The 23,121-nt window shown below is 38.1% G+C and overlaps 3 protein-coding genes and 1 long non-coding RNA gene across 4 annotated transcripts in view; 2 read left to right on the forward strand and 2 right to left on the reverse strand.

Moving 5' to 3' along the window:
* The first annotated feature begins 544 nt into the window (after positions 1 to 544).
* Positions 545 to 1,865, forward strand: LOC148731692 (uncharacterized). Its single transcript, XM_088762309.1, has 2 exons — positions 545 to 853; positions 1,577 to 1,865. Exons 1-2 carry the CDS (start codon positions 647 to 649, stop codon positions 1,685 to 1,687), a joined length of 318 nt encoding a protein of 105 aa, XP_088618435.1. The 5' UTR covers positions 545 to 646; the 3' UTR covers positions 1,688 to 1,865.
* A 2,772-nt stretch (positions 1,866 to 4,637) lies between these two features.
* LOC111342871 (uncharacterized) lies at positions 4,638 to 9,236 on the reverse strand. Its single transcript, XM_022950002.2, has 2 exons — positions 9,154 to 9,236; positions 4,638 to 8,222 (listed from the first exon to the last, which is right to left on the reverse strand). Exon 2 carries the CDS (start codon positions 8,213 to 8,215, stop codon positions 6,320 to 6,322), a length of 1,896 nt encoding a protein of 631 aa, XP_022805737.2. The 5' UTR covers positions 8,216 to 8,222; positions 9,154 to 9,236; the 3' UTR covers positions 4,638 to 6,319.
* Positions 9,237 to 9,280: 44 nt separating this feature from the next.
* Positions 9,281 to 23,121, forward strand: part of LOC111342868 (Fanconi anemia group D2 protein) — a 32,712-nt gene continuing 18,871 nt past the window's right edge. Inside the window, exons 1-15 of the mRNA XM_088762310.1 lie at positions 9,281 to 9,493; positions 12,856 to 12,987; positions 15,950 to 16,017; positions 16,121 to 16,173; positions 16,288 to 16,335; positions 16,615 to 16,672; positions 16,826 to 16,884; positions 17,905 to 17,983; positions 19,982 to 20,106; positions 21,059 to 21,146; positions 21,341 to 21,445; positions 21,720 to 21,820; positions 21,975 to 22,062; positions 22,212 to 22,247; positions 22,830 to 22,970. Of these exons, the coding sequence (XP_088618436.1) occupies positions 9,442 to 9,493; positions 12,856 to 12,987; positions 15,950 to 16,017; positions 16,121 to 16,173; positions 16,288 to 16,335; positions 16,615 to 16,672; positions 16,826 to 16,884; positions 17,905 to 17,983; positions 19,982 to 20,106; positions 21,059 to 21,146; positions 21,341 to 21,445; positions 21,720 to 21,820; positions 21,975 to 22,062; positions 22,212 to 22,247; positions 22,830 to 22,970 (1,233 nt within the window). The 5' untranslated portion in view covers positions 9,281 to 9,441. The remainder of the gene's footprint in view (positions 9,494 to 12,855; positions 12,988 to 15,949; positions 16,018 to 16,120; positions 16,174 to 16,287; positions 16,336 to 16,614; positions 16,673 to 16,825; positions 16,885 to 17,904; positions 17,984 to 19,981; positions 20,107 to 21,058; positions 21,147 to 21,340; positions 21,446 to 21,719; positions 21,821 to 21,974; positions 22,063 to 22,211; positions 22,248 to 22,829; positions 22,971 to 23,121) is intronic.
* LOC148731693 (uncharacterized) lies at positions 20,130 to 22,895 on the reverse strand. Its single transcript, XR_016002172.1, has 2 exons — positions 22,765 to 22,895; positions 20,130 to 21,807 (listed from the first exon to the last, which is right to left on the reverse strand). It is a non-coding gene; the product is annotated as an uncharacterized LOC148731693 (long non-coding RNA).

A 23,121-nucleotide genomic window follows, 5' to 3' on the forward strand; every position in this document is an offset into this window, starting at 1 on the left:
CATGGATCAGGCCCAAAATTATCACCTAACTCCTTGAGTTATTTTTCTTTCACAAAAATATGACATCGTAATAAGTTTAGTTTCACGGGATGTGCGTGCAGGTGATCGCAAATCTTAAGTTTTTTTTCCGTGTTCAATTGATTCATCGATGACCTGTTTGCAAAAAAAGTTCAATTCTTTAACAACTCTTGCTTCTAGTTGTCATAGTAAAATGGTGTACATCGTCTCTAAAGATCTTTATTTTCTAAACTTAATGCCTCTAACCGATTGTAACTAAGATACTTTTCTCGACTTTTTCCTGCCATTTTTCTCAAAGAACATATTTTTAGTTGACCAATTACCCAATGGCCAGGCGTATTCACTGGATAAACATTTTCCCTTCTAATCATGACGTCCGCGGTTTTAGAGGAGAAAACCCACTCAAAACTCCAAACGCTTAAAGATTGCGTGACTTGTCTGAATAATCACAAATGACAAGCAAACATGATTCATCAATTTCTAAATTTGTTGTCAGCTGTAAATAGGTAGTGCGGGCTCTCGAATATCTTCATTAAAAATTGAGTCACAGGAGTCGCAGTCGTGGAGAGTAATACAGTCGTGAAGAGTAATACAGTTGTGAAGAAGGATTGGTGAAGAATAGTACATTATGTCGGGGAAATCAGAGTTCATTAAGGCACAAGTGAGGGACAACAAGGTCGTAATGTACTCCAAGACCTACTGCCCTTACTGTAAAAAGGCAAAAGACGCGCTGAAGGCCGCTGGTTTGAGCAACTATCTCTTGATTGAGTTGGACGAACGCGATGACGGAGATGATTTCCAAGACGCCCTCCAAAAAATCACAGGAGCCAGATCGGTATGCTTCAAAACATTGCTTTTTTCTCACTGAAGTGTTACAAGTCTAAGAACTACATGGTGAAAATCTAATGGCAATCGCTTCTCTTCGGAGCGAAACTGTTTTTATCGTCGACCGAAATTGCGAACTAATCGAATTAATTTGCATATAATTTAACACACGAACACCTTTGAAATACACTTATCCCATCACCAGGGTGAATCGGTTACCAAAACATCTAAGAAAGGGTGTAGGATTTCTTCTCCGGTCCCTCAAACTCAAAGATATTTGTGTGCTTTCTACAGTAATTTTATTTTTAGTACTGACGACGTTTTCTGTCCGCAGTCGAGCAGTCACGAGTCTTGCGTCATTTAGAACGCGAGGGTCTCAGTTCAGAGAGACTCATGAAGATCCAAAGACTCTTTCATTTTTTGTTGATATAAAAAAAAAGGTTTGAGTTTTTTAGCGAAGCAAGATTCTCTGTGGTCCCAATTCACAACGTAGAAGAAATCCAAGGCTTCACGTCTTGATGATATGCATTTTTCATGTGATACAATCGCTAAGTTTTAACAAGAGTACAGATAGCACTCATAATCGTGTTGTTACCTATACTTATATCAGTTTACAGTCATATTCTCCATACCGTTCTTACTGAAGCAATAGAACACATTTACCTGTGCTCTTTAACATGATGAAGCCATATGCAGGATGTTAAAAGTATTAAACTTATACTGTATTTTTCAGGTTCCTAGAGTGTTCATTGGAGGTGAATTTGTTGGGGGAGGAGATGATGTTCAAAGGCTTCAAAACAAAGGAGAACTGAAGCCAATGTTAGAGAAGGCAGGAGCTTTGTAATAAACAAACACAGTTGCAAACAAATAATTCTTTGACACAATGTCAGAGTTGCTCAGAATGTTGTAAAGAAACAGGACCATTTAGTAGAAGTCTTGACTGTCGCTTGTTGGTCTGATGCCTTTTGACAGCCTGATTATGTGCAAGTTATTCAATAATAAAGAATTTGCAATTGTAGAAATTTCTTTTTAACTTTATTGTACACTTGATGTTCACTGCTATGTGCAGCAGCCACACTATATTGAGAGCAACTTTTGAGGCATATATGTATGAAGCCCCATCTTTGATGCAGTCTTTATTTGCTTTGTTGCTCAAGGCCACTGCATGTTCTAGAATGGCCCCTGTACCCTTAAACTTGATAGATCTGATTGTTAATTCTCTCCTCTAGCTGCAACACATTTCCTTGAAAATTAGTTATGAGAATTTAGTGTTAGATCAAGATCAACACTTTTACCTGCAAGTTTGAGTATTTTCACAACCTGTTGTCCTGGGTAGGGAGAAGTTTCAGGTCAATCACTTCTGGTAGTTACAGCTGTCAAGGGTTAATAATTGCATAATACATATATCTTATTAACCAAGCGTGAGGGCCGTACTGGGAGAATATCGGCCCAAGGTCTTGACGGTATGGACCGAGCGCAGCGAGGTCCTTACAAAAAAGACCGAAGGCCAATATTCTTCCAATACGGTCCCGAGCAAACTTGGTTAATAAGAGATTTATTATACGACTGAAGTTCAAAGGGACACAAGTGTGGTATCATTTGGGACCATTCGGGGCAGTGCCCGGTCCAATACTGAGAGAATATTGACCGGCAATAGAGCATTTTGATTGGTTAATTTTAGTTATTGACCCTCTGACTGCCCGAGTCGTGTAATAATTTTGTGAAATGCCCTCGAAAATGTTTTGTTTTTGCACAAGGTGAAAAGTAATAATATATTATCTTGAATTGCATCATTAAATAAAATCTCACATTCTGATTGGTTAATGAAGCGAGGAATTTGGTTTGGAATTGCAAGTTGAAAACAAGGCTGTGATATTGTTTTGCATATATGTATAAATAACAACTATAAGCAATACCTTTTTCTTTTTTTTCTCGTTTTTATTCAATTATGCGATTCAAGGAAAATCCCTTACTTGACGAATGAATTCTGTGTTAAATTTCACTTGAAAACCAATATTGCACTCATCGCTTCACAACTTGTGCGATATCAGTTTATGCATGCAATTTGATGTGAAATTCTCTCATAAACGAATGAATTTTTCTATAAAACCCTTGACTTGTACTGTAAGGTGGTTGAAGTATGCAGATGCTGGATTCAGAATTATCACCCATTAAACATTTTCCAACACCACAAGTAAACTGCATCAGGGGAGCAGGGATGGCGCAGTGGGGAGAATACTGCCTCCCACCACTGTGACCTGGGTTCAATTCCCAGACCTAGCATCACATGTGGGTTGAATTTGTTATTGGTTCTCCTCCTTGTTCTAAGGGTTTTTCTCTGGGTCCTTGGGTCTCCAGTTTTCCTCTCTACACAAAAACCAACATTCCAAATTCCAATTCAATCTGGAGGAGAGTGTTGTTAACATGAGCCACCGGCTCAGAAGATTGGACAACCACTTCCTACATTATTGACAGTATATAAATTATTTATTTGTTTATTATCAGGTGGTAGTGTCAAGAATTGGATAACCTGTCATTTGACATTACTAACCACCCCTAAAAATCAGTTGGGTGCACTGAACTCAAAGTGCACCAAGTAAAACGCAGCAATACCAAATCACTATCTATGATTGATAAACCCTTTTATCCCTGAGAGTGATGGGCATCTAATTTCTCCTTACAATATCACCCCTGAATCACACATTAAGGTCAGGAGAATAAAGGAAATGATCACCAACTAAAAAAGCTCTTGATTGTTGGACAAATTTTTCTCATCAGCACCTTAGGAAATGTATAGAAAACAGTACAGAGCAAGGATGTAGCCAGGGGGGGTCCTGGGGTGCCGATGACCCCCCCCTTGGTCAGCCTTCTTTTGAGCAAACAACCTACAATATTCAGGTGGTGAAAACACCATGACAATATCTTGGCCTGCCCACTATACTCTCACTGCTCATTCCAAAACTGTAACATGAAGTAAAACATGCACTGTGTGGAGGTCGACATGACAATCTGGTGAGTAGCCTCTGTGACCCCCCCCCCTTTGAAAAATCCTGGCTATGCCCCTGCAGAGAATGTATATACTGATGTTACAGTTTCAAGGGTAGACAATTAACCAAAGAGCTTCAATTTTCAGTCTTGCTCTAGCCCACCTCGCAGAAGTTCCAGGCTGTATACATACATACATACATGTCACATACATACGTTACTTGACCACTCCCCATAGGAACTTTTTAGGGCCAATTCCCACCCATCCCACCCCAGGGAGGACATCCACCACACAGTAATCTAGTGCGTGGGAAATTAACGTCTCCTACCCCTAACCCTGCAGGAGACAGGGCCTACGGTTTATTCGTCCTTATCTGAGAAGACTTGAATATCTATCCATTTTTTGATTATAGAAAGGTAGCAAATTCTCCTCACTTATTTTAAGACCATGAGTATCAGTCCGTATCAACTGCACCACTAATTGCATTCATTTCTAGGAAAGTACTTTGACTAAATCTTCTACCCAAAAGAGTGATGATTGCTTGTTTTCTCCTTAGAATATCACAGCTGAATCAAAAATTTTGGTCATGAGAATTTAGGAAATAATTGTTACTTCAAGAAGCTATTTATTGTTAAACAAATTCCCTTTATTAGGACCATAGGAAATGTATAGAAACCAGTATGGAGAATATGCATGCTGATGTTTGGCTGTAATACGTTAACGAGTAGCCATGCATTTCACCACAGGGCATCAAACCACCCACAGAACCAAGGATTGAGCTGCTACTCACTTCAGTAAAGAGCAACCATTTTTCACCAGACATTTGTATAATTTATTTGATTTTACATTCTTAGCTGAAAAAGTACTTTACAATCTTAAAACTTTTTCTTGTGATCTGATGCAGACCAGCAAACTACTTTTCACTTTATAATTAAAATGGTGACAAATATTTTATGCATGTTAAAAAGACACATGACTAAAAGAGAAATAAAAAGCTCATTATCATTTTACCAGCACTATTATCCAACTGCAGTAAGTAGAGTACAAATAATTTCTGACTCAAGTACAAATATCACATGATATGTGGACAATTAGTTATTTTGTACTGTTAAAAAACCTGGTTAGCTGCACTTGCTATGCATCTCTATCTGCTTTGCATTTCTGGTCTCATGATAAATGCACATAAAATAAAGCAGTTGAATAATAATTAACTTATGAGATGTTTTTACTTGTTGTTTGTATTTTATCTTGCCATAAGCACTTATCAAAATACAGCACAACTCGTAAAAATCCTTACCAGTACTACAAACCAACACATCTAATAACATATGTATCTTGGACACACTCACATTAAGATGCATACAGAGGTTTTGGGCCCCTTCAATCCCCAGAGATAAAAATTGTTACATATATCTTATTAACCAAGCGCGAGGGCTGTACTGGGAGAATATTGGCCTGAGGTCTTGACAGTACGGACCAAGTGCAGCGAGGTCCGTACAAAAAGACCGAGGGCCGATATTCTTCCAGTATGGTCCCGAGCAAGCTTGGTTAATAAGAGATTTATTATACGACTGAAGTTCAAAGGGACACAAATGTGGTATCATTCTGGACCATTCGGGACAGTGCCCGGTCCAATACTTAGAGAATATTGGACTGGCAATAGAGCATTTTGATTGGTTGATTTTAGTTATTGGCCCTCTGACTGCCCAAGTCGTGTAATAAAATTTCATATCCAACCTTGGTTTTTTTAAGGCTATACAGACACTGAAAATGGAATATTTTCACAGGCTATGGAGGGGAGGGCAGGGGAACTGTAGCCTCATAACATAAAACTTGGGAGGGGGCTACATAAAACTGGCTTGGCAAAATATTATGTGTCATGATTTTCTCACATACTGTCACATCAGGACTATGCTTGGCGTAATATCACGTTTTAAAACTTTTTCTGAATACAAAATTACCCATGGTCACAAATAAATTAGATACACTTCAACATGATTTGATTGTGCCAATAAACTATGCAGAGGAATTAAGCAAAGGATATTAACACCTTTGGCTGGGTTGCTCTGAGCAAAAATAATAGGGACCTTAAGAAACCACGAAGGCGACAGCAATGAAGACGTGGAAAAACAAGAGATCTAATTGGCAGAACAATAGCTCAGCACGTGCATTTTGAAACTTTGTACATTTCTTAGCTGTCCTATGCAAAACAACAACGTGAAATCGCCAAAATTTGTGTCGTCTGTGAACCGAAACTGTGATGGCAAATTATTCTAATTTCAATTTGGAACTCAACAGTTACTTTATACGTCATGCTGAAGTTGAGCTGTGGCACTGTATGAGACAGTAAGCTCCTGCAGCCATTTTTGAAATTCTAACTAAGAGTAGAAATTCAGTTTTTAATCGAAGTCTTCCTTGGCGTCACCTTCGTGGTTTCTTAAGGTCCCTAATACTAATCAGCCTGTGACTTTTACTGTTCTCTGTTACATGCTACCATCTCTCAACAATACCTTCCTCGTCAATCTCAATCTCACCCCAATTGATGTCCTCCTCCAGTTTCAGAAAATCAGGTGTGGGTGGTATATCCGCAACAACTGACGTGGATGCTTGTGTCGTGCTGGTAACATCCCCATCTGCGTCCATTTTCTGATTGCTTTCTTCAGTGTCAAAAGAGACTTTTTCGTCCACCTTCAGTTTGGACAAGTTTGCCTTTTGTACCGTTGTCAAGTCAGTACGAGCAGAGTTTGCGCTGTGATCTTTTTGTTCATTTTGTGTTGATTGGTCATTGGAAGTATCTTGTTTTTCATCTGCTGGGTTTTCTGGTAAGTGTGATTTTTTACCTGTATCACTGTCTCTTGTTACAGTAGCTTTTTCATGAGCTATTTCACCAGTATCTGTATGTTCTGGATCCACCTGTGTCTCTGCATTTTCTTCATGTAAATTGTTGACTTGATCCCTGCATACAACAGCTGGCCCTTTCTTATCTCCAGAAGATTCATGCAAAGCTGATGCATCCGATGATGATAATTCTTCTGTAGTCGTAGATTCGGGCTGTTCTTGAGAATCTTGAAGGTCATCTTGTGCCTTTTCACCAAGTTCATGGTGAGGAGTTTTGCTGTGGGGTTCATTACTTGTCACTTCTTTATCTGCCACAGATTCCTGGTTGTTCTGGTTATCTTCATTGATGTCACACTCCTTAGTCTTTCTTCTTTGTCTTCGTTCTCTTTGAGGTTTGGGTTGACCGATTCTTTGTGAAATCTCGGTTGATGTCTTCAAAGCAGCATCTGCACTCTTCTCTTCTTTCTTTTGAGTAACAGGTTTACTACGTTCTTCTTCCCAATTCTCCTTCCCAAGGCTCTCACCATTAGCTGTACCATCACGATTGTGTTTTTCTTTTTCTAAGGCTCCTCTTTCAGTTTTGGATCCAGTTCTCTTATTTTCCAAAACTTCACTTCGGTTGCTATTTCTTTGGATTTCAGAAGCCTGGGTTTCATGGTTGTCATAATGTCTAAATCCTCCTCCTTTACGACCTCTGTTTTCTCCATAATAATTGTTCCCCCTACTGTCATTGCCCCAGTCTTGTGCACTGCCATGGCCATCATATCGTCTTACATCCTTGGCACTGCCCTCTGATTCTTCAAAAACCCACATCCTCCGCCTGGCATCCCAGACCTTCTTCTGATCCCAAGTACGGCTCCAGTTTCCAGCCTTCTTTTGGCGAGCCCTCCTTTCTTCGTCGATCTTCCTTCTCTCATCTTTCCACTCGTGATACTGCTGCCGCTCTCTCCCTGACATATGCATCACCATGTTATCTCTACTTCTGTCTGATCGAAACCCTTCTTTCTCTCTCTGCATCCGACTAGCAGCTTTGCCAAAATTAGCGCCACCCCATGAGTGCTCATTCCGCCCTGCCATTTTGGACATATCCACTCTCCTGTCATCCACCAGAAACCTGCTAGCTGAGTTGGAAGTCCTTCCTTGTTTCCTCTCCTCCTCCTCTCTCATGACATTTTCTTTCCGTTTGGCCTCCCACTGCTTTGCTTTGAAAGTTTCTTTACGCATTTCCTGCAACATAAGACCCCTTCCTCTTCCTTGCCCTCTTCCAGCCACCCCTTCTGGCTGTGATGAATCATTGCTCACTCCTGACAAAGCATCTCCATGTTGCTTCTTTATCTCTACCAACTTGCTGTACACATCAGCATTTTTACGATCTTCTTCAATTTCTTTTTGTCTTCTCATAAGTTCTTCATTTTTCTTCCTGATAATTCTCATCTTGGCCTCCACTAACTCTTCTTTGCTGGCCTTTTCCTCTGCTTTCTGTGCATCAGATACAGCTTTATTAGAATCAGTTTTTGAAGTCATTGTGGAAGGAAAATGTCTCTGCATCAACCACCTGAAACAGATGGAAATCAAACTCTTTATGCTTTCCCTTTCAGGAGTGATCATGCTTAAATTTTCCCAAGAGTGTCAATACATTATCAAGGAGATACATAATGAAGATATTGTTAGAAGGGGATATTGTTTGGATTTTGCACTTAAACAGAACAAATTGTTATAGAATTGGAATTCAAATGTGGCCTTAAACTTGTTACAAAACTGAGCTTGGCCAATCAGTGGCACCATTACACTGTAGTCATAAACAAGACAAAAGTTGGCTATCTAAATGAATAGCAGATCGTTTTGCAGGACACAGTAACAAGCAAAGCAGCTTTTTTTCTTCAAATGACACTGTTAAATATGAAATACAATTTCAGGCTAATCTCTCTGTGATCACTGAGACTGAAAAAACAGAAACTACTTTATGTGCAGAGGCTGCAGATCTGAGCCCACTTGTTGAAGGGGCGCATAGCGCTATACAACGGATAACGCTATTCAATGGTTAAATCGCCATCCATCGCATAAAAGTTAACAAAAGGTGCTGTGCTGTTCACTGGATAGAAGTTTTACAAATCATTAGCATTATCAAACCTTCGATCGAGCAACTGGGGCTAAAAATATAATCAGCTGGGCTGACATACACTCACGTTACCAAAAGAGTGCTATCTCGTTGATTACTTTTCTGTTTCTTAACACGGGTCGAGAAATTCAATCAGATTTCGATTTGCTAAGTTTCTGTTGGATCCTACGCAGAAACGATCTGATTGAAAGCTATATTATTATTAATCCGATTATTAAACATCTTCGATCGTCTTGCTCGCTAAATCAAGCTTGAGAACAACGTGGAATAAATTTTTTAAAACCATTTCGATCGGCGTATCGTTTACGAAATCTTTGAATAAAAAAGGTTAGCACGTAGCAAGAGTAAAACTAAAAGCTAGACTTACTTTTCCTTTCAAAAATCAATAAGCAAAAATCATTGTTCGCTTTCCCTCATAGAAACAAACGCCATTTTGACCAGGTGCCTGCATTGTTTCAGCGGAAGGTGGGCGCATGCGTTCCAAACGATCGAAAGGCGGGAATCATGAATGTCTAGACATGATTCAATGAGCGCGGGTCGTAGCGCGAATATTTTGCTGATTTTCTCGTCGATTTCGCCCAGAAACAGCTGATTCTTCCATTTGATAGATATGTATATCACGACAGAGTGAAACACCATTCACGCTGTCTCAGTAATGGTGCGATTGAAGCGTAAGTCTTCAAAACATGTTGAAGAGGAACCTTCAGGTACGCAAATATATATGTTAAGTTGGACTCTGTTTTGATCATTTTGGGCATTGTATCGTCCGTTCTCGAGTTTAAATTCTGTAAGGAATACATCGAGGCTAGGGATGTATTCTTCCGAACACAAAAGGAAGGCGAATGGGCGGGCGGAATTCTCATTACGGAGAGAAATGTTGGTCTTAATCGCTTCTGCGTTAATTCCAGGCTGTGGCCTGTGAAATCATCAATTTTGTTGCTCTAAGGTCATTTTTCTTCTAAAGTTCTTCTTTATTTTTCCTGTTAAAGCACATCCCGAACGTACGTGCAGCTTGAAGACAGAATTTATCTTACCGCATTTGAATTTCAGATAATAGGTAGATCTCAGAAAATACCCGAGAGATTGATAAAGGAGGGACGGAATCAACCCTCCAGGGGCACCCCACACCCTTAGGGAACACGGAAATTGGTTGGTGCATCATCTGCAAAATTGCAGGGCATTTAAAAGCTGTTGATAAATATTTGAGTTCTTGTAGATACCCTATATTTTAAAATCTTAGAATTTAATATATGTGTTATTTGTATTTTTTTTGATAGAGTTAATTGACCCTTCCTAGCTTGTGTTCAGCTCAAACTTGTAGAAAAGTGCTCAACAGTTTATTGGAATCCCTGTGTTTTTAGGAAAGGTTTTCATTTGTTTAACCACGCAATGATTCTCTAGTATGGTTGATGTAAACATAAACACGTTGAATTTCTATTTACTAGAAGTCAACGTTTTATGTTGCCTTTAACCACAACTACAGCAATCGCATCAATGTATTTGGTAGAATGGCATTTGATCATGGCCCTAATTTTGAACTTTAACATGTATGGAGATATGTGTATTATTTCCATCTGTCTTTTATTGTACTTAATCCTTTAAGTCCCAACATCAGTATGCATATTCTCCATACTGTTCTCTATACATTTGCTAAAGTGCAGACAAGGTGAATTTGTTCAACAATCATGAACTTCTTTAGTTGGTGATCATTTCCTCTTTTCTCATGATCCTAATTCAGGGTGACATTGTAAAATTCTCTGCAGGGGTCATATTGATAAAATGCTGTGCAGTTTATTTGCATCAGGAAGGATTTATATGTTACCCTAGACAGAATTATGATTTAGCACATTTAACATACAGTATTATACCTTGAAACTATTCTCGGTGGATTGTCAGTGTTAATAAAGTGACGTCTCCAATGTGAAGGCTGCGTGTGTAATAAAGAAAATATCATAATAATTATTGCACTCTCCAATAAATTGTAAACCACAAGAACATGTATGGGTGCTGATAACATGATAACATGAAGGGACTAAATTTCTTTTTATCTGAAGTTTAATGCTTAATAATTATAATAGGTTTATTCAATATCATCAGTTCTGGCAATACAAGTATTGAAAAACGACTGATTTACAAGCATACTAAATAATAGTAGATAATAAAAATGCAAACATGTATTACAATGTGACAGTATCCTAATAAATAAAAAACAAGGTAATTTACATTATTTATGGTCTAAAAAGCGCAGATGAAATAAAGCTACGTTTGAAACACTAAATTTTGAAGAGTTACGCAAAGGAATAGCAATTAGCCATGAAAATAATCATACCTGTAGAAACTGTAACTGCACTTATTTTTCTTATGAGAATAACAATAAAATATTGATACAACCGAGAGACAAAGTAACATCATTAACCCTTTAACTCCAATGAGTGATCAAGACAGAATTTATCCTTACAATATGAGTACAAAATAAGCAGACAAGTGGTGAGAATATAGAAAAATATCAGTTATGGGATTACAAGTTAATCCAATACCAAATTCTCCAAACTAAAATGAGATAAATTTCACAATAGGTAGTATGGAGAATTACTGAGATCTGGGAGTGGAAGGGTAAAAAAAAAAAAAAAAACTTCACCTCAGTAGTTTATTACAGCCAGAAAGGGTCATTATTTGTTGCCTGAAACAGGACTAATACTTTGAATGAACTATACCTTGAAACTATTCTCCAGGGTCGTCAGTGTTAATAATATTACTTCTTCAACCTCAAGGCTGGGAAGGGTATAAAGAAAATGTCATGGTATTTCACTTTCTAATAAATTGTAAACCACATGAACAGGGATGTAGATGAAAGCTGGCAGCCGGAAAAAATTATCGGCTTTTCCTAACAAATTTTCAGCTGATGAATTGTGGATGGATGATATACAACTGCTGAAATAGAAAATGTGCTAAGATATTGTGTTGAACAAAATATACAATTGAACACATTTACCAAATTGATACATTTTGACAGTTCTGTTTTGTTTTGTTTCGTTATCGGCTTTGTGTTAATACATGCGGGATAACGCACACGTATTATTTTAGTCATTGCATTTGACAGAGTGTGGTTTGACATCGCTATAGGATTTTACTATGCCACTATTCCTTCTATAAATGCCTTTTTCTTTTTACCATAAAGATTGTTTTTCAGAAAGACGAGCATTTGACACATTTCAATGCTTTGTGTAGATACAGGGCTGTGGTCTAGTAGTGCCTGGTGGCTCCTGGCACCTTTCTTTTTCCCCTAGGCAACTCAGGAATTTTAGTTTTTTCATAAAAAGCATATACTGAGCACCCTGGATTTCACAGTTTCAGAGCACTGGGCTCCCTTCAATTTTTCTTAGAGCACAGCCTTGTAATACATTTATGATTACAAGTGCTTGCTTGTTACAGAGTTATGTTTTGTAATCATGGCATCTGACAGCGCTGTCACATGTCGATGCAGAAGCTGCAAGCGGCTTCTGGTGCCTGCCGCCAGTTACAAAATATTCTTGTATCTGTTGAAAATTCTAGCTACAACCCTGATGAACATGTGTGGTTAATGATAACATAAACACATTAAAGTTCTATTTATAAAAAGTTTGTGTGTTATGTTTGCATTAGCCACGATATTAATTGTACCAATGGAAACTGACTGCACTTAATTTCTATGGCTACTGCCTCCTATGGAGGCAAAGCCATAATGTTGTTCCTATAGGAACAATATCAAGAGCTTGGTTAGCTATGGAAACTGACTGTACTTAATTTTCATGGCTACTGCCTTCTATGGAGGCGAAGCCATAACGTTGTTCCTATAGGAACAATATTAAAAGCTTTGTTAGTTGTTCATCATTTCCTTTATTCTCCCGACCTTAATTAAGTGATTTGAGGTTAGATGCTTGAGGTAAGGGGTTGAAAGATCTCTCAAAGTGTAATCTACATGTACATGTAATTTTTTGTTGATTATACAATAGGAACCAAATTTTTCTTGAATAAAACTTAAATCAGTGATCTTTGCTCTTTTTCTGTATTTTTTTTCCTCTTTTACTAGCCAAACGATCCAGACATGTTGCTGATACTCGCAGATCAAACGAGAAAGCTGCGGTGGAGGAAACACTGTTTAATACTGTGGTGCAAAAAGCTGGGCTTCAACTGAACTCGGGCCTGGTACAAGATATTTTAGGTACAAAATTCCATTCATATACGAATGTAAGATGCTTGAGTCTACAAAACATTTTCAAAACCGGTTTCTCTTATCCTCATGGCCTTAATATTTTATTCAGCTGTGATATAATTAATGTAGGGAGAAATTAGATGCTAGTCACTGTAAAGGGGTTAAATGGTTAAATAGCTCTCCCTCTGCCCATCCAATTTTAAACTCAAACTCTAGCTTCGAGTTTGGATAAAGAGCTTAGCAGTTTATTAGAGCCATGCAGTTAGGATTTTTATCAGTTGTGGACAAGACTGAAGGTATCATGTATCGTATCTTGAAGTGATTGTCCAGCTTCTTAAGCATTTATAACACTACTTCTGTAAACTGAATACATAGGATGTTGTAAAGAAAATATCATGGTATTGTGCTTTTGAATAACTTCTAAACTATATGAACATGACTTCGTGTGGTTGCTGTAAACATGAACACATTGAAGTTCAATTTATTTGAAGTCCAATGTTTCATGTTGACATTAACCATGACAATTATCGCGCCTGTGGCTATTGTTTCTGCAGCAATAAATTTGTTCATGGAACCAAATAATTACAGATTGCCTCAGGGCAGCCATCTAGAATCGGGGAGGCAGGAATTAATGAGTTCTTATACCATTTGAAGTATCATTGTGATCAGAAGTAAAAGCTTAAAGTGCACCTAGACCCAAAATTTTTTTTTCGCTTAACGAAATAAGCTTATTTTTTGGAGTATTTCTGTGCAAAAATTTTTCAATTTGGTCAAATCTTTAATTTTCTATGCCCAGTCAAAATACGGAAAATCGACAGCCATCTTGCCCCACGACCGAGTTTAAAGAAGAATGGCTCTAGCGGGTAATGTGACGTCAAATCGAGAACACGAAAGTCTGCATCTCACACATTTTCACTTGTTTGGGAAGATTGTCGTCGATATTGTCCGAAATATGCCGACTAGGTGTGTTGTATGAAGAATGTATGAAGCGCGATACCCTCTTGCAAATTTCGCACGTTGCTACATCCTTCTACAACACACTTAGTCGGCATATTTTCGGACAATTATCGACTACAACCTTCCCAAACAAGTGAAAATGTGTGAAATGCAGACTTTCGTGTTCTCGATTTGACGTCACATTACCCACTAGAGCCATTCCTCTTTAAACTCGGTCGTGGGACAAGATGGCGGCCGATTTTCCGTATTTTGACTGGGCATAGAAAATTGAAGATTTGAGCAGATAAAAAAATTTTTTGCGCAGAAATACTCAAAATAATAAGCTTACTTCGTTAAGCGAAAAAAATTTTTTGGGTGTAGGTGCACTTTAATCCCTCTGCCTGTAATCAAGTCAGTGTTATAGGTAAAAGGTAAAGTCTGTACTCAAACCGCTACTGTGTTACCACTTCCTCCTGTATGGGATGCTAGTCAATCACCCCTCCCCACCTCCCCTAAGCATCCTGTTAGGCATCCCTGACAATATTTTTAGGTACCAATTTCAATTTACACTCCTGGGTGGAGAGAGGCACTGTGAGTGTAAAGTATTTTGCCCAAGAACCCAACACAATCAGGTGTTTCATTAGGGGCTGGACACTGGGCAAATTGAGCCGCTGTGAGGCTGGATTGATTTGCCCACCTGATTCGAACATCTAGAGGAAAGTTTTTCTGATATAGAAGTTCAGTTCAAAAGGTTTTGTCTGCCTGTGAAAACCAGTTGCCCTCCTGCTGAAAATATTACCGTAATTTCCAGCTGTTTACCCGCATGGCCAATTACCCGCACCGGCTGATTATTGCATATGGCGAAAAAAAGTCAATAGATTATCTGCACTGGTGGATAACCCACACCTTAAAAGCAAAGGAAATTTTTACAAAAATGCTCTAGAATTCACCATGTTGCATACTCGACAGAATGCAAATTCTTGGCCACATTTTGTTCGAACAGTCGTTCAGCGCCATGTTGATTTGTCGATTTTTCAAAAAAATCTTTATCTCCGGTTTTACTGGGCCTAACAAGTTCCTTAGAATGGGAAAATTCTCTTCAGCTTAAGCTAGTGTTAACTGGAAATTTGTTACTGATGCACCGGTTATCCTTGGTTGATTTTTGTCACCATCAAGGTTTTGTTTACGCGCGGGCCAATAGAACTTTGTTCGTCATGTAACTAATCGTGCGTGAAATAAACTCATGTCGGTATCCAGTTTTCGTGCCGCCTTGTGGCACTCTTAATACAATAAAATTCATTTAAGAGGTGGAAATGCAGGTAGGTGAGAATCTTTTTCAATTCAACTGCTAGTAAATTTCAAAATTGTCACATAACCCACACCTCCCTATTATTCGCAGTGGCGCGTGCTTAAGATAAAATTAACAGATTACCTGTGGGTAAACAGCCGGAAATTGGTAATAAAACTCCTGACAATGATCCAGCTGGGTCTCAAACACAGACCTCTTCACCTGGAGTCCACCACACTAACTATTAGGCTTCTATGTCTCTCACAAGTCAGTATTTTGCATATTGCAAATTATTTAAAGCGACCATACTCAGCTGTGTGTATTTTAGACATGAGGCACCTCTCAAGATACACGTATGTGGAAAAATTAAGAAGTGGTGACATGGTGTCATTTCTCTACTAACTTGGGGAGCAGGGTTGGCATAGTGGTGAGAGCGCTCGCCTTCCACCAATGTGTCCCGGGTTTGATTCCCGGACCTGGCGTAATAAGTCGATTGAGTTTGTTGGTTCTCTACTCTGCTCTGAGAGGTTTTTCTCCGGGTACTCTGGTTTTCCCCTCTCCTCAAAACCACCATCATTGGAGTTTATTTAATTAAGAGTTTATTTGCATTTACACATGACCCCACAAGATGTTCAGCTTTAAACATTATCATGTCTAAATAAAGGTGTTATTATTATTATTATTATTATTATTATTATTATAATTATTCTCTCAAGTTTGACCTATCCTGTCTTTATTGTTTTCCAGAGGTTGATCGTGCTATCTTCCAGAAAAAAGTCAGAAATGGACTTAAAACTCATGAAAGTTACCCAGAGGTAATAAATCATTGAAACTGAAATCTAACCTATGTACATATATTTCTATGGGTTTTATTGTGTTGTTTCATTTTGCTAAGCTTTCTTGATTTTACTCCTTCAGGTCGTAGACAACTTTCTTGAAGGACTGCAGACAAGGTTGGACGATGCGGACAGGTATTAACTGTACTAAAATGTTACTAGATCATCAAGGAGATAAGATGTTATAATTTTATATCAATTATTTCAATTGTTTACAAAATTCTCATATGCTCTCCATCTTTTTAACAGGTTTCACCTCAGCTTGCTTCCAGTTTCTTTGGCAGAGGACGTTGACGGGTTGGTAGACCTGTAATATAATCCAAAAATAGTTATCTCTTTAATATAAAAACATTAAATAAAAAACAAAACATCATTTCCAGGGCTCAACACTAACGGTAGCCCACTAGCCACAGATTAGTAGAAATTCAGTTTTGGCCAGTGGTTTTTGATTTCCATAAGTCAGTTTAGCTAGCAAACAAACTGAAATTGTTGTAACATCTAAGATGTCACCAGCCACTTGGCTAGTAAGTTGAAAAGTTAGTGTCCAGCCCTGATTTCTTTCTCTCTTTTTTTCAGACATGTAGGGGGCCAAGAAGGCTTGATCAGAATGCTATTGGGTATTGACATACTTCAGGTAATCATTAGGATAGCTAAATCTTGTTATGATCAGCAATAATCTCTGATTTCTCAGTATTTATTCATAAAATGTATGCAAAATAGAATGAAAACGTTAGTGATTAACAATTATTTGACTGTGTTATTATTTTTCATCTCCTTCCTTTTACAGCCAAAGATTGCCAGTATGCTTCTGGAAAAGCTTCCAGAGTTTACAGAAGATGACTGCAAGTACGTAGTGCCATTTTCTCCATATCATAAACAGCCTTTGTGTTTCAAATGTTGTTGTCTCCCTAATTATTGACCCTTAACATCCCTAACATTAGCCTGAACATTCTTCTAAACTGATCTTTTTACATTTTTACAAAGGAGAATTGTACTAAAGATGGAGAGCCTTCCAAGTCTGCAATCATTTCTTTCATTTTTATGAGCCTATAATGTTTGGTTTCAAAAGTGATACCATAGTGAAAAAATTAGATTGTAGTTACTCTCAAGGATTAAAAGATCAGTAGTGCAATTTTTCAAGTATGTTCTACGTACATACATACATACATACATACATACATACATACATACATACATACATACATACATACATACATACATACATACATACATACATACATACATACATACATACATACATACATACATACATACATACATACATACATACATACATACATACATACATACATACATACATAGGTTAATTGACCACTCCCCATAGGGCTTTTCAGGGCCATTCTCCCACCCATCCCACCCAGGGGAGGACATCCACCACACAGTAATCTCGTGTGTGAGAAATTACCGTCTCCTACCCCACCCTGCAGGAGATGGGGCCTACAGTTTATTCGTCCTTATCCGAGAAGACTAGAATACTTATCCATTTCTTGATATTATAGAAAGGTAGCAAATTCTCAGTTATTTAAGACCATGAGTATTGGTCCAGCCGGGGCTCAAACCCTCGACCTCCCGCACAACACAATCCGGCGCTCTAACCAATTGAGCTATACTCTGCTAAACCCTTCGCACCCTGAAATCACTATGCATATTCTCCTTAAGTTCTTTATACATTTTCCTAGGTTCTGACAAGGAGAATTTGTTTAACAATCAAGAGTTTCTTAATTTGTGATCTTTTCCTTTCTTCTTGTGACCTTGATGTTTGATTTGGCGGTGATATTGTAAGGAGAAATTAGATGTGTGAGTTATTCTTTGAGGTTGAAGAGTGAATCATTTGTTTTCATACAGCAATGGCGCAGGTGATTTCAACATCCCTCGTCTGGTACTAAACCAGTTCAGATGGCTTGACTGTGTCATTCAGAGTAAGGTGAGAGTAGTAAACTGTTCTCTCTAATAAATTGATCTTCTTACTTTACTGGTAATAAAAAGTCGTGATGCAGGGCTCTACACTAATGGTAGCCCACTAGCCACAGACTTGTAGAAATTTCATTTTGGGTAGTGGTTTTTATTTCCACTAGCCAGTTTGGTTAGCAATTAAACTGAATTAGAACATAGCTAGCAGAGTCGCGCAATCAAATTCATTATACGTAAGCGTGCTCAAAATCCCGATAGTGCACGCTGATAGCGTCAGCAAATCCGACTTCACCAGAAATTTTTTTTTCGCGCGAGTGGCCATTGCTGGTGCGGGGAAAAATAATACATTTCGCGACAATAATGGATACAAACAGAAACTTGGCCTGCTAGTCCGAAAACGAAGACAATGTTTCGACCTTTTCCCATGTGCTAGAGTTCTTAGATGAGGCAGAAGAAGAGAAAAACAAAGGAAAAGGAGACTCGGCATCAGCGCCGTCACGATTCGCTTCAACTGATATTGTTGTCCGTTTTTCGCGTTGCATTTGATGCACAATTCCACCGGCTATGTTCTAAAACAATTGGTTCATGCTTTTAGCTGTGCACTATGGAGTTATGGAGCACGTGGGAAGTTTGGAGAGCACTCAAGAAGCTAGAGTTGCCCTCGGCTATCGCCTCGGGCAACTCTTACACTTCTTTTGTGCTCTCCAAACTTCCCGCGTGCTCCATAACTCGATAGTGCACGCTAAAGCATGAACCAATTGTTAAATTGTCGTAAAAGTTAAGATGTCACCAGCCACTTGGCTGGTAAGTTGAAGAGTTAGTGTGGAGCCCTGTGATGGGTTTGAGCCAAATGGCCCACTCTTTTAGAATTTATCCCAGTTTTCTCAACATGAAGCCACTAAGAGTGTTGCCACTGTCTAGAAGAAATGTCCAAATAACAAGAAACACCCTCACTGACCAACCCACTCACCTTCCCTTCCTCTGTTTGTTCATCAGGCATCCTAAGACTTAAGAAATAGCAGTTGCCTAGGCTAGAAATGTGTTTGAATAAGTGAACTACTTGCAGAATAAGACATCCCATCTCGCGTATCACATTCGATGCACGTATAGAAACTGTAAAAAATAAAATAACAGTGCTCTAAGAATCTATTTCACTCTTCGAGCCTCATCAGTCAATTTTATTTTTTACAGTTTCTATACATGCATCGAATGTGATACTCGAGACGTGATGTCTTATTCTGCAAGTAGTTCAAGTCATCATAAGACTATGGTGGGATAAAAAAAAATAGTTTTCCCTGAGTTGGGTTATGTTCAGATTTGATATACTATAACTTATTTGGACCTTTTGATCTTAAGAACACCTTGTTGCTTCATGTGACAGAAACAGGGGTTAGCGAGGTGATTATAAATGGGCTCTTTAGTTGTGGTCTGTTACATGCATGGACCTTTTATTATAGAAGTGTAGCCAACTGGAATAAACTTGAAACTAGGGGAAAAAACCAGCTTCTTTTAAGAGAGCTTTAAAAAGGCATCTCCTGAATGATTTTTTATTTAAACAACCATTCTATTCTTAAAGTTATAAGTAACTTATATTGTATTTAACGTGTTATTAGTTAGTTTTGTATGTATAGTATCAAGTATGTAAATTATGTAATTGTTCCCTGAAAAGCCCCAGACGGGTATGTGTTCACTAAAATGTATGTATGTATGTATGTATGTATGTATGTATGTCTGTCTGTCTGTATGTCTGTCCGTCTGTCTGTCTGTTTGTCTGTCTGTCTGTTTGTATGTCTGTATGTATGTCTGTCTGTCTGTCTGTCTGTATGTATGTATGTATGTATGTATGTATGTATGTATGTATGTATGTATGCATGCATGCATGCATGCATCTGCAAGGTAAAGTCTGTTTACGAGCCTAGTGGCCCATTAGGCCGGTGCTTAACTCCGGTTTCTACATGCATCCGCAAAGGCAGGTGTATTTAAGCTGTGTTATGTATTGTTGGAAATTTAGGAGCTGGCTGAGAAGATGCTGGAGATTGTAGGAATAACATCTGTGGAAATTCAGCGTGAAATTATCACATGCATTCCTGAAGTACTGGATGATGCAGAACACACTGAAGTAGCAAGGGAACTTAGGTGATCAATTTTTTCATTTTCACTTTCTCTCTCTTTTTTTTTTTTTTTTTGCGGTGGGGGGAGGGGGGGAACTAGCATCCTCCTATCTCTACTAAGCTTCCCATCTATAGTTTCAAGTTTCTTATTAGTTCTACATCTGTAACAATGTCCCCCCTCCCATTTGCAAAATAATAATGCTATATGAACAGTGTGTGGGGTGTTCTGTGTGGTACTTCTATTCATTTGGGCGAGGTGGTATATAGTGTATGGTCCCCCTTTCTCATATAGGCCCTAGCCTGCAGTTCTGGCATCATTTTGTTCTCCCTGTTTTTCAGGTGATGAGAAGCTAGAGTAAGGTGACTTCTAGGGGTGTTCTTCCTCTCATTCTTTATTCATCCTTTGCACAATGCTGTGCTGTGTTTACTCTCCTTACCTGAAAATACCAAAAACAAAAAAATGACACCTGTCTCGCAGGCTGAATAAGCCTTCACCTAGAAGCCCTACAAAGTGATTACAACCCACCCTGCCCCCCCCCCCCTCCGTAAAAAATTTAGAGAAGACAGAACCCACTCATTTACCTAAAAAAATTAAAGCTTGTAATGAAATTGGTTTGGAATTTGATAAAGTAAACAGTGTTTAATGTGCAAGATTTGATTTATATTTTTATTTATTGTTTGATTATTGCACCAGCTGTTTTGCAGTGCTTAATTTTTCTTTAGTATAATTTCAAAGCTGAGCAAAGAGTTTCCAGCAATCTGATTGGTCGAGCGGTTCCTTATATGATGCTATAGAAACTGCTTCACACGGTTTATATAAAATGTTAAAATAAAAAATGTTACTAAAATGTTATGATTTTAGAAATTTCTCTGTTGTTCAGCTCTGAAACTATACTAAAACAAATATTCACCTTGCCTTCGGCGAATAATTGTTAGATATAAATTAACATTATCTATATGGTTTGTATTTTATTTAGCGAACTTCTATGTCAGAACACAGGACTTACAGTTCCAATCCTTGATGCCTTGTCTAACCTTAACTTACACTCTGATCTCTTAGCTGAGGTATGCATTTATTTGTGGAAGAAATTGTGTAGCTTACATGTATTTCATTGTTAAAGCATTGTGTGAGTAAATAAATAACTAAAGAAAGGTGGTAATTTTGAGCTTGGTCCTTGAATAAGGAACATTCCTTTACCACAGACTGTACAATAAGATTATGTTAATTAATTTTGAGGGTAATAATCTTGATGTTTCAGGTGCGAGCATCAGTGATACAGATATTACCATCTGCAGAAATCAGTGACTTGCCAGTTGTTGTCAAATTTATACTTCAATCTGTTAGTGACAATGATGCGTTTGAGGTACTGTATACTTGCAGTTGTGTTGTAAAGCTACTGTGGACATGTTGAGTGAAAATTTTGTAGTTTTGTACTTTTGTACTTTGTCCCTCTGCTGCTATGAAGAAATCCTCATAGGGAAAAGATAGCATTTTAAAAAAAAGTACTTTAAAAAATGTCACTTCCTTCAGTCTTCCTTTCTTAGCTTCTAGTCTTGCTTGATTCCTTTTCTCTTTTGTCCTTTTTTTCGCTTTGGATGATTTTCGTTGATTGTCCCCACAATACCTTTCTCTTCCAGGTGATCAGTGAATTACGAGCAAACCTGGACTTCACATCAACCACTCTGCAACCTTCAGCCTGCTCTACTCCTGCTGAGCAGCAACGACCTTCAAGGGGAGGGTGAGGCTTAGTTTGTATCTCAGCAATAGATACTGCAACTGTTAACACTACAATGCCCACTTGTGAGATATTGAATTTAACACTTGGTGAGAAATTCCACTTCTTTGCTTGTGCACATCTTATTCTCTATGTAACTATGATATCTGTTAATCAGGTCAACAAGTGATGGGGAGCTTTTTACACTTGAAGCAATCTGTTCAGGAATCCGCTTCCAGAAATCAGTTGCAGAGGGTTGGATCAAGGTAAGTGTATCTTGCCATTATTTTTCTGTCGATGAACAAATTTGATTTATTTCTTTGTAACAATGTACAAGGAAACTTAATTTAGCAATTTCATAGCAGTGAAATAGTTATTACATTTTCAAATAGTTTTTATTTTGTTTGAATTGCAGGCCATTGAATCTGTTAATTCTCCTGTGAAACACAAGGTTGGTACTTTGCACAACTCAGTTCCATTTTATAGAGGCGTCCCTTGATACTTAGCTTGTTTTGCCTTACTTTCTCCACAATCTCAGAAAAAACCTGTTGAAATGAACTGGGAATTGTCTCTTTAGCACATTTAAAGCAAGTGCATATGCCAAGTTCATAGATTAGTTTGTACTTCCCACTTTTGTTTGCTTGTTAAAAAGAATGATTTGCTTGTAGAATAAGCAGACATCAGAAACAAGAAAGAAATAGTTGGACCTGTATTAATGGCCAGCATATTAAGTGGTAGTCCTGTACACAGCACGTAGTTGTCAAAGCCTCAAAATTTTTTCCCATTTAACAATGTAATTTTTCTATTAAATGGTTGTGGCCATTCTAGAAAGGCTGGGGTGCCTTCTGTAAAGGGTGTCTGTCCAATGAATTGTGTGGTCTGATTAAAACAGATTTTACTCTTTACTCAGTTTAACCATTCCACTATGATTCATGATTATTGACACCATCAGTAGTTTTGTATCTTACCACACTTCCTTAGCAGTCACTGGGGCAGCTGTGTATAAGTTTTAATGAAACTTTCTTTTTTACAGGTTGTGGACTTGTTTGTGCTGCTTATTCTCCACTCCACTGCAAATCGAAAGAAGGCCATGGAAAGCTTGATTAGGAACAAAATAAAAAATGGTCACTTTACTGAAGAAATGCTGAGTGCAGCATTCAGTTCACACTCACAGGTGAAGATTTGCAATTATTGTTTGTACAAACTGCAAGCTGAGAACAGTTATGGTATTATGTAAATGTTTCAAATAGAGCATCATATTTAATGAGCCCCCAAGACAAATTATATAATCTTAGAAGAGGAATGATATCCACCATCTTATTGAC

Source organism: Stylophora pistillata, chromosome 5, assembly GCF_964205215.1.
Source record: "Stylophora pistillata chromosome 5, jaStyPist1.2, whole genome shotgun sequence".
Taxonomy (NCBI): domain Eukaryota; kingdom Metazoa; phylum Cnidaria; class Anthozoa; order Scleractinia; family Pocilloporidae; genus Stylophora; species Stylophora pistillata.

Coding starts and splice junctions, on each gene's coding strand:
- LOC111342871 (XM_022950002.2), bottom strand. CDS start 8,215: ATGCAGAGACATTTTCCTTCCACAATGACTTCAAAAACTGATTCTAAT.
- LOC148731692 (XM_088762309.1), top strand. CDS start 647: ATGTCGGGGAAATCAGAGTTCATTAAGGCACAAGTGAGGGACAACAAG. Junction 854..1,576: donor AAATCACAGGAGCCAGATCG/GTATGCTTCAAA, acceptor TGTATTTTTCAG/GTTCCTAGAGTGTTCATTGG.